This window comes from Amaranthus tricolor, chromosome 4 (assembly GCF_026212465.1).
Source record: "Amaranthus tricolor cultivar Red isolate AtriRed21 chromosome 4, ASM2621246v1, whole genome shotgun sequence".
In the NCBI taxonomy this organism is placed as follows: Eukaryota; Viridiplantae; Streptophyta; class Magnoliopsida; order Caryophyllales; family Amaranthaceae; genus Amaranthus; species Amaranthus tricolor.
Window position 1 is genome coordinate 3,152,349 of NC_080050.1, and position 11,458 is coordinate 3,163,806.

At 32.4% G+C, this 11,458-nt stretch overlaps 2 protein-coding genes across 2 annotated transcripts; both read right to left on the reverse strand.

The window, feature by feature from the left end:
- Window positions 1-1,993: 1,993 nt before the first annotated feature.
- Window positions 1,994-3,235, reverse strand: LOC130810477 (uncharacterized). The gene has a single exon (XM_057676552.1). The coding sequence runs from the start codon at window positions 3,120-3,122 to the stop codon at window positions 2,466-2,468; it is 657 nt and encodes a 218-aa protein (XP_057532535.1). The 5' UTR covers window positions 3,123-3,235; the 3' UTR covers window positions 1,994-2,465.
- A 6,868-nt stretch (window positions 3,236-10,103) lies between these two features.
- LOC130811168 (uncharacterized) lies at window positions 10,104-11,014 on the reverse strand. The gene has a single exon (XM_057677355.1). It carries the CDS (start codon window positions 10,864-10,866, stop codon window positions 10,357-10,359), a length of 510 nt encoding a protein of 169 aa, XP_057533338.1. The 5' UTR covers window positions 10,867-11,014; the 3' UTR covers window positions 10,104-10,356.
- Between the last annotated feature and the right edge of the window lie 444 nt (window positions 11,015-11,458).

Below are 11,458 nucleotides of genomic sequence, written 5' to 3' on the forward strand. Positions count from 1 at the left end.
AAAGGACGTGCAAGGTCAACTGGTCGCCATTATTGATCATACTCTACTGTGCTGTATCTTTGAGCTCTGCATATTCCTTTTCTATTGTTGAATATGTCCTATTGTTGGAATATGCTTCATTGCTTGGTTCTTCATCCTTGCTTCTTGTGTAAGTCATCATTGAACCATCCCAAATTGGTTCATATTCCTTCAACAGATCTGAACTCATCTTACAATCCGTTAATCATGCATTCATTCAATTACTGTAAATTCATTGATTTTTATTTCCCAATCTGACTTGAGTGCCGGAGGGGTTTTCCGAGAAACCATCCCCAGGCAAGGCTAACGTTGTGTCGCAAGATTTGAGGTCTAATCGATAGAAGGATCATAAGCACTTACAGCATACTGACAGTTATTCCCGGTTACACCTTACTTCCAGGTTTTTTGAGTGTTTTTTGCACTTCCTAGTTTCATTACTGAAACAGAAACTGAGCATGAATTCAATTACATTAGCCCCTTAGTGAACATAGTAGATATTGGGAGAGTAACAACCAAATTTGAAATGCGAGGGATTTGAGGTTTGATGAAGAACAAATGGGTTAAAGAAAGCACAAAAACAAAGCAACAATAATAAAAGAAAACAAACACAAAGATATATAAGATTTCTTAGATACCTCCCCTTCAACAATGGTTTACTTCAATTAATATATCAAAAATACATTAATGATTAACCTCACACAACCTTTGAGAACGATCTATCAGAGATTCAACCTTTGATGGCAATCTCTCTCAAATACACTACTACAAGATAGAAAGAACTCTCTTGCCTAAACCGTATTTGTATCTATGTATTAGGCTTTCCTCTTGCTTTCTAATGATGTTTAAACCCCCTTATACAGCATACAACATTTAGAAACCCTAGGACAAATTGCACGCCTTGCTCCTCAAGACAAAATACCGCAAATCAGAAATGCGTCTTTGAGCTTGTTAGGAACTCGCTCAGACAAGCACATTAATTATATGCTCAAATGAGCGGTAGGTTCAGAATGCTACTTGCTTCCTCTTTTTGCCTCGCTTAAGCATTTTCTCCATTGTTCCTTGCCTCGTTTCAAGGCACATGCCAAAGCCTTTCTTGAGCATTTCCTCCTTTGTTCCTTGCCTCGTTCAAGGCACATGTCAAAGCCTTTCTTGAGCATTTCCTTGCCTTCATCAAGGCTTCTCAAGTGCTCCCCCTTGATCACTTCATCAAGTGATCCAAACCTTATCTCACCATATCCCATGCCACTCACATCTTAACTCTCAAGTGTGCAAGACTATGCATGAGCTATAAGGTGATCAAAGCCATCACCAAAATCATGAGAGTTGGCACTTGCTCCAACATAATCCTATATAACTTTTTAGAAGGCTGACTATGTTGAAAGTTAATGTCAAACTTCTTAACCACCGTTACAAACATATAGGTGTGTAGCTGATAGAAGACCTAATTGAACACCGATTTCATCCATGTTCAACTAAATAAACAATGATGAATCTTTTAGAGGTTGTTCGAGAGAAAAACTGCTTTGACTAACCACACACTTGGCACATTGTATACCATTACTTGGATTATATTGTCATATACAATCTTCAATAACATAGACCCTGATCACAATTTTTCTATAAGTGGAATAGACTGGATATGATGATGATGGTGATGATATAATCTTCGATAAAAAGTTAATTTGTTTAACTTTTACAATGAAAACTTACATAAAACATTCAGAATTTGTAGTTGGTTATGAGATAAAGGTAGACGGATAATGGTATTGACTTTCATAGATGGACCTTTGACTTGTACAGTTGTACCATATAGTTTCATCACTATCAAACCTGCAATGGCAACTCTTAGTATGAGACAAACACTTGAAATTACATTAGTCAACTATGTGAAATAAAGCGAGCCTACATGTTGCATGTAGCAAAAACAAATCCACATTCACAAAATATTGAGAAAAACCAATAGTTGGTACCTCCTAAAGAAATTGCATTAATTGCATTGGAATACTTAATTATTTTTGCAAATTTCATCACTACAAACCAAAACCTTATGAAAGAAAATTACAATAGTTATTTAAACATTAGTCACCAAGTATAGCCAACGAACTACAATGGAAAAAGTAAATAACATACAATAACATATAATCTTTTCCTAACTAACACACCTAAGCACGTTATTACATTTATACAGGACGACATAATAATACCATATTTTAAGACAATAATATCTTTATTATTAACACTATTAATTAAGTCAGATGAAACACTTACTACCGAATAAATATCACTATTACATTGATTACTCAAACTTTTATGAGCAGAGTATACTGAACATGATCATAATTGTTCCACTCAAATTGCTATAATATGAGATTTCCTTTGATGTTTGCCAATATTTTTTTAGATTTGCTTCAATTACTCTCATGATCTCATCTACACGTTTTTTTCGGTCAGCGGGATCGAGGAGTACTTGCCAATGACGACGATAACGACAAAAACGACCCCGGTTTAGCACCACTAGTAGAAGAACAACAATTACTAGTGGACCCACTACCACATTTAGCAACAGTTCTGACACTCTCAATCAACTGTTGAGTTTTATTATCTTGCGACAAAATCTCTGACAATTGCTCCGGGTTTATAACCAGCCTCACTTTCCATACACCCGTACCATTATACTTGGGCACAACATCCGGGTCGGGTTGATTCTTGTACACCATTCGGGTACCCACATCTACCGACATCCTATAAGGGGCGGTTGCCAACACACTATCTTTCCCTATTAATGTAGTGTCGGTTGGGGAAGAGATAGAAAGAGGAAGGAGATAGTAAAGATGACCCGGGGTTAAAATTTCGTTGTGTGAAAGTGCCGGGTGGGTCGGGTTCGGGTTAAGAAATAACCCATGGTTTGAAAATTCGGATGTAATTTGCTCAACCGTGATTGGAGCATAAAGCTCCATAATACCTCCCGTTGTTGTTACAACTTTGATCATAGACGTTTGTTCTGCCGCCAATATGTATTGTTGGCGGCGGTCAGAATGATTATGATCATCTAATTTTGACGCGGTTGTATTATTATAGTAATCTTTAAAAACACAGTTTCCCATAATTAACGGTTAAAATTGCATAAAAGAAATAAGAAAAAGAAATTATGTGAGTGAATGGAGAAAATGAATGAGGAACTAAAAGAGGAGAATGGTAATGGTGTAGGAGTATAATATTGCCTAGTTGCACAAAATGAATTGAGGAATAACTTATAGTGTGTATAGGCAGCCGACACAAGAATCCTTTGCTTTTGGCAAAACAAAATTAAGAATGCATATAATAATAACTATTTCACAAATATTTTTATTAAGAGAGTTTTATGGTAGGACTATTTTTTTGGGTTGATTTATGTATATTAGTGTGTTAAAGTGATTATTTACAATTTTAAAATGATTAATTAGAGAAAATAGCTAATTATATGGCCATCTCATAAAGAGACGGTCATACAAGACGAACAGTTGCTATTCTTGTATAAGAAAAAACAATTCATATTTTAATAAAAAAGAAAATGTTGAAAATTTTATTGTCATAAGTTTTGTATCATATATTTCCAAATCAAATTATCTCTTATTTCAATGGGATCAATGAGATATGATTTCTAAATTTATACAGATCTCACATTAAAAATAAGAAAATTAATATTGAAAAACATATAAGTGAAATACTTTAATCCCTAAAATATATAAATAAATAAATAAATAAATAAATAAATAAATAAATGAACCAACTTCAAATTAGTACTATGGGATTTTTTAGGAAGAAGCCCAAACACAAATTCATATGGTCATGATCCACAGCGGTTAATATCATACTAATGTGGATTATTCACGACAAATTATAATGGACTGTTCTAAAAATAATTTTTAAATTATATACACTTTTTTTTTTATGAAAGGAATTATATATACTTATTATATAAAGTTGTAGATATTTTTTTTTTTGAATATAAAAAGTTGTAGATATTGTTGTTATTATATATTTAATTTTATATACAATTGAGTTATAAGTATTTAATTTTTAGTTAAAATTATGGAATAAAGAAAGTAAAAAATTATAAATAAAAAAATTATAAAAATAACTATAAGACGGACTAAAATAAAAAATATATATATATACCAAATTATATGTGGCTTGAAATTATTTATATGAAATTTGTAGGAAAAAAGTTTGGTATTAGGACCCACAAATTGGAATGGAAGATTTGGGATCCAACTATTTGGTCCCCTAATATTTATTAAGTAAATTAAAATAAAGTACTCAAGTAGTACAATAATTAATGGAGTATGGGTTAATGTCGTTCATACAATTGAGACAAAGAAGCTGTTTATAGTCACATTCCTTCTTGTTAATTAGGCTATTGATAACCATTAAACTTCACTCGTGTGGATTTATAGAAAGGGAGAGGTTTATTTTTTTAGTAAAATAAAATATTTTGTAATATAATATTGTTCGTATGTATCTTTTAGTATGAAAATATAATTTATTTGTAAGCTATATACATTTATTTGTAAACTATGAAAATATAATTAATCTCTCCATAACCAGAAAGTACAGGTACTATATCTTTTAGTATCTTATATTCTATAATTAAGAACAAAATAATATAATATTTTTTAATTATTGTGATATAATAATAGTATATCTTTTGGGATCATATTTATAGCTATATACTTTGAACACAATTAGTGATGAAGTCACGTCGGAGCTGATAGGGCCCGATCTCTACGTTTTACTCTTGTGATTTACTCTTACAACTTAATGACTTATTGTCCATGTAGATTTTTTTATTATATACTGCTAGTATTGTTAAAAGAGTAGTAAAGGATTTATGGTTTAATGATCTAGAATGTCTCGATATTACACGAGGATAAAATTATGCACAATTAGAGATATATTAGGATTGAATTAGTGTATTTAATAGAGTGTAAAATTCAAATAGGACAATTGGTATATATAAATTGAAGGAAATAAAATATAAATATTTCTCAAAATATCTTTTTTTTTTTATAACATTATATTATAATATAGAAAGAATAAGATTTTTTTCTAACCACTATGCACAAAGAGAATTTAGAGGTCGACAATGAAATTAAAGTTAAATTACAAAGTAGGCAAAGGAAGAAAAAAGGTAAAAAGATTCTTACCTGAAAAAGTAATACTTATTTTAAATGAGATAAAAATCTTGAATACTAAGGAGAAGATTACGGTCAAAAGGCTTAGATTTTGTGCGCATGGATGTTGTGATATTAAGAGTGGCTCAAAGTTTGACTAAACCCATTCTTAAAGTAAATGCTACCAATTTAAAGAGCATTTTCCAAGAATTTTGTTAAAGAGATTTTGTTCAAAAGTCTCCATCATCATGAAACCCCCCATATCTTTCCTATACGTGTGAAGTGTCAATGTGAATTCTAGTGTTCTTGTAGCTATACTCACATCCAACAATGCTGGTGATGGTTTAGTATAACTTGGGATTCTAGAGATTTTAGAGGTCTTGAGCAAAAATTATATTATAGGCTCTATCATGTATAAAATATAGATTAATATTACAAAATTTATAATATCATAAAAATGTTACACACGACATACCAATACAGGTTAAGTAGACAATCAATGAAAAATGAAATGAGTATATAATAGAAGTACAATGTTCTAAAAATTAACTAGCAACCAATCAAATATTTTTATTGAGCCATTACAACTCCAAAAGGACTAAATAAAAATCCTTAAAAAAACTTTATTTATTATTATATAAAAATAAAGGAAAAAATTTAACACTCACTAATTTTATTTGCTCAAATCAAATATACATACAATCGATCAAATAAATTAAAAGTAATGCATTAAATTAAAGATAAGTTGAAAAATAAAAAAAATAAAATAAATCTAGAGGATTAAGCATAGAAAAATTAAAAACAACCAAAAAAATTGGAAATATACTAGTATTAATTAATAACTAAAGTTTAATAATTAATCCCAATGTTATCCGCTTTTTGTTGACAATTGTGCAATAATAATTCAAGAAATAATAAGTAAACAAGTAATAATTATATTAATAGCACTTTGTTTGGTGGTTAAGTGCACAATTTAATGACACAAGTTCTTAAGTTTGATGCATATGAAAGCAATTTTTGACTAATTTTTTCGTGGGCCTTGAGCACAGGCCGTTCTTGCCCTTGCGTAGATTCGGGCCCAAGTGTTCTAGCATTCAAAAGGCCTTTTTTGTTTATTTTAACTTGAGTATCTTGGCAAGCTTACGTGCACCAACTACTCTCAACCTCTCAAGGCCCTGAAGTTAAAAAGACCATAAAAACTTCAACAGTCCCAAGGAAACTCAAACCTATAACCTTCTATTCTTGCTCTACTTTTCGGGCACATCCCTTTCTCGAGCAATCTTAAAAGCACTGACGGAGTACTAGATTGAATTAGAGGTTCAAGTTAGAGGATTCATACTAAATCATGCCTAGACTAAGTATATGGGTGCGGTGGGTCGAAAGAAGGTTGATATATAGTGTTTGCATGTATTGGTTGATCCAATTAACCAGCTCAATCATGCCATGCCCTGGCCTATAACTTCAATCAGCTGCAAACTGCACACAACTTGTGAATGGTCCTGGGTGAGGTTTGGGTTGAATCCAACTAGACCCAAATTCAAACTCATTAATTTTTAATTAATGAACTCATCCTCAAATTCGAATTTTTAGGGTATGAAAATTTTAGAGTCAAACCCATCAGGTTTGGTGGGTCTAAGGTCTAAATAGGCCCTAAGTGAGTCTTAATTTTATTATACATTCTTAAACATTTAGTTATTGTGAGAGACCATCTCTCAAATAGACGACCTTAAAACAAAAAGTCTATATTCTTATTTTCTCTTTAATTTGTATTAATTGCGCTATTTAGCCCATATTTATATAATGCGTCTCTCGAAAGACCATCTCTCACAATAATTTGTGCTTAAACATTACATTTTAAAGGTTTTATTGCTATTAAAATGGTTTTATGGGTTATATTTAGAACTAAAATAAGTCTAAATAAATATAAAAATAGGTTTAGAATGAATTTAAAATTGATTTTGATTTGTGTAGGTTGAGTTTTGGTTTTAAATGGGTGCAAAAATAAAGTATGGGTCGGGTCTAGGTCTAATGAGGTCATTATTACCATTGTAACCAGTGTATCCCGCCTATAGAAATCGTTCATCATCATCATCGAGTTTAAGTCTAAAGAATTAAAGATCCTAAATCTAGATTTAAACCCATTATTTTTTATGGACCCAAATCCAGATTCGTTAAGTCTCAAAAAACACAAATTTTTGTGAAAGACCATCTTTAATTGGGTCCATTATATAACTTTTAAAATATTGTAAGTATTTAAAATGATGTAAGTAAACATTTAAGATATTGAAAGTAGACATTAAGGATACAGTAAGTAAGCATTAAGGATAAAGTAAATAGGCATTAAAAATACAGCAAGCAGGTATTAATCTTTAATGAATTGGGCTTGAGATACGTCTCTCAAAGAGACGGTCTCCTAAAAGACTATATACTCAAAACATTAGACTCAAACCCTTAATTTTAGGGTTGGACCAATAAGGTCTTGGACCCATTACTATCTTTACCCTGTGAAAGCTTGTCTCATGCAGCAATACTACTCTATAGACTCTTCTTAGACAAGACGTCGCAACCAAAATCCAAAGTTCCTACATCATTAAGAAAGGCAAGGAAAAAAGGGTGGGTAGTAATTAGTAAAGTAGGTTCATCTTTGGAAATACTTTTACATTATAAATTGTCAATGATTGATAGTAAGACAATCAACAATCAACACTCAACAGTCATGAAAGTGACCAAAAGACTACGCTGTCCGGCAAAAGCATTGCCATTAGAATCTCAACAAATCAATCCAAACTCAGAATGTTTTTAGTCGGACATCAAAAAAGAATTTGAAGGATGGATGGCTGAGGAAGACTTACATATATATGCATTAGTCCACATTCATATCATAATGTGTGCGAAAGAACCCAGCAACAGACGAGAAGCTAGGGTACTAAACAAACATCATCGATTTACACGAAATCTGATAAGCAATAAAAGAGCTCTTATAACCTAACAAGATATGTCGAACTTCTAAAACGACAAAAGTATCAGCAGGAAAGGTAATAGAATATTTCAAGTTTTCTCCGGATTGCGACTTAGTAAGTATTCTACGGCTATAAAGCATGTTGAGCGGGATATACCCCGTATGATGATGGTGGTGGTGGTGGTGGTGGTAGTGACGGATTTAAAGAATGTTATGAAGCTATAGGAAGTTAACAAATATAGGAATATCGCAATCGTACTACAACAGATCATCTCAAACTTGCCTTGGGTGATGGGTCTACATAGCAGTTCTGATAGAGAATGTCTCTACAACAACAGATTTACCTAAAGTCTGGATTCGAGAAGCGCAAGCACCAATTTCACAAAAGATCATCTCAACAAAGTATTGACTGTAAGCTGTTACATTAACAAAAATTTCGATAGAAAAGCTATGAATCTTTGTCAAACCAATAAGACTCGAGTTTCTAAAGCAGTTGGTACTTGCTAAGATTCTGTGGCATTTGAAAAAACCTTAAAACCCGATCGCAAAGGGCAAACTCAATCATATGCAATGAATCTGTTTCATATTCGAACAGAAATGGGATCCTCAATTGACAATCTTTAAGCACAACAATTGGAACCGATGATCAACAAGATAGTGAGGAAAGATTGTAAAACTAGTTAGATACAAACAACTCGAATGCTTTGTTCCTAATGGCTAAACCGGCGTTAGTAAGGACTCTAACTTTAACGGTTCGTATGCATATAGCACTAGAACGCATTAAATCTGAAATCGAGTAACCCGAACTCTGTGATATGAATTGCGCAGTCGATCATCATATTCAAAACCAAGAAACATAGCTTCACACTCAACAATCCAAATCACCCTGTTTTAACCCTCTCCCCCACGCAAAAACATACAAGATGTTTACATGGATGGTTTGTAAGAACGCAAGATAATAAATGAAGTACAATTTTAGGTGTAAAAACTTGGTGGAAAGAGATATAAAGAATTGAGACTTATAGGTAGAGATAATAGAAAATCGAATGAATGGAGAAGAAGAATCCATGTAGACAACCACTAGAAAAGATCTATTGGTTCATGTAGCCGACCCAAATCTTTTGGGTTTGGCAATGTTGTTGTTGAACTAGTGCAAGAGAAATGGCCTTGTAGATGTTCGATCTCGTTATTTATCTAATCAAATTGTAAGGAATCATTTAGAGAGGCTGGATCGAGGTAAAATGTGGTGTATATATATGTGATTAAGAGTGCTTGGGCATCCCAATCACAAGCTTAAGAAATATCATCCAAAACCCCATATCTGGGAGCAATGTGATGCCCTAATTTTGTACAAAACCTTTGATAATTTTACTCCAAATTCTTTACAACCCCTAAATCCTAACAGAATCTAATCTTCGACCTTAAAATTAATCATCAATTCCTTACCAACATTCACCACTAAACTATTGTCTATGCACCTACAAAGGACATCAAACCTAAGTCATATTAGTGACTATGAGCCTCGTCTCACTAATTATAAGTTCCAACACCCAATCTTGATCTCATATCACTAATCCTAAGTTCAAGCTATTGCCTATACACCATATAAAAGGCAGCAAAACACATAACACACATTCTTGTGTGAGACGGTCTCATCGTGAGACGTTCCTTATCTATGGGCTGAATAACTCAACTAACATAATTATTAGCACATGGGCTTCTTATTTTGAGGTTGTCTCACTGACAGAAAGTCTATATCAACTCAACAAATAATAACACGCCGCTATAATTATTCCCAATCTCTTCTAATAGCTAGCTTCAATTCACAATGTACATCACAAAACACTTTCACCTAACCTAACAACAATACATAGCATGATCCAACACAAAATTTAAACAAACAAACAAACAAAAACTCAACAATTTCACATGCCCATCTACACATTACAAAAAGTAACATTCTCACACCATCATTTAAGATGAACAAATGTTTCTTTCTTTCCACTAATCTCAAGACTCAAAATACAATCAATTTATTTAATAACACCTTTCTACAAGCCAAAACAGATATTCAACACAAAATCACAAATCTTCAACTGATTATCTATAAAGTGAATTAAGTTGATGTTCATTCTTTCCATTCAACACGACAAATTCCATCATGATCTTATCATAAAACTAGCAAATCAATTCTACAAATTAAAAACAAAAACTAATAAAGAAAAATCATTCCAATACCACAGTTGCACCGAGAGCCTTTAATTTCTCAATAATAGCTTCACCTTCTTCTTTAGTAACACCTTTCTTAATCAAAGATGGAGTCTTTTCCACTAAATCTTTTGCTTCTTTCAAACCCAAATCAGTAAAAGTCCTCACTTCCTTAATGATCTTTATCTTTGAAGATGCATCAAACTTTTCCAGCTTCACATCAAACATAGTCTTCTCTTTAGACTCAGCTTCAGCAGTGGGCTGGGCTGACCCAGATGAGGTTGGCCCAGATGAAAGTGAAGCAGCCCCAGCATTCTTCAAGCCCATCTTTAATCTAAACAAGATTGAATAATCGTGAAGTTCAACTGGATTCAGGGAAAGTAATTCATTTGCAATTCTATCTAATTTCTGGGTTTTTGTTTCTGTTGATGTTGAAAAATATTGGGAATTGGAGGATATGGAGATTAATGGAAGGTAATATTTTTGAAAATACTTTAATGGGATTTTTGATGAAATTACTGAACGCATTTTAATGATTTTTTACAGATTAATTTAAGGTCTGAAAATGGAGGGCAGAACTGAAAAATGAAGATAGGATCTCTGGGTTTGAATTGATTAGGGTTTTACAGTGGAAAATTAATTTGTTGAAGATGACGAATGCGAGGATGGGCTTTAAACAAAGCCCAAAATAAAAAGGCCTAATTATGCCGAAAATTTGAAATAAATAAGCAAAAATATATATATAAAAAAATCACATTGTAGCTAACTTTTAAAATTATTTTCCAAGATAAGTTGTTTTTTTGCTAGACTTGAGGTTTGGGGTTGTTCGCACTTAATAACAGCGAACAAAATCAGAGGGTTAAAAAAAGCAAAGGGTCTGTTCGCTATTACTAACAGAGAACAAAGCTAAAACCTGGTCAAATAGGAGATCTGTTGTTTTTAGCTCGCATCAGTTTGCTGTTACTAACAGCGAACAACCCTAAACTACAACTTTGGAAAAAAACTGCTTATCTTGGGAATTATTTTGCAAAGTTTACTATTGTATGAATTTTTTATATTTTTTTGTTGCCCTAAATAAAATGATCATTTTTATCTTGAAGTAATCACTTACAGTCTTAAA

Bases quoted from the DNA above. Each gene is read 5' to 3' on its own strand.
- LOC130810477 (XM_057676552.1), bottom strand. From the start codon at position 3,122: ATGGGAAACTGTGTTTTTAAAGATTACTATAATAATACAACCGCGTCA.
- LOC130811168 (XM_057677355.1), bottom strand. From the start codon at position 10,866: ATGCGTTCAGTAATTTCATCAAAAATCCCATTAAAGTATTTTCAAAAA.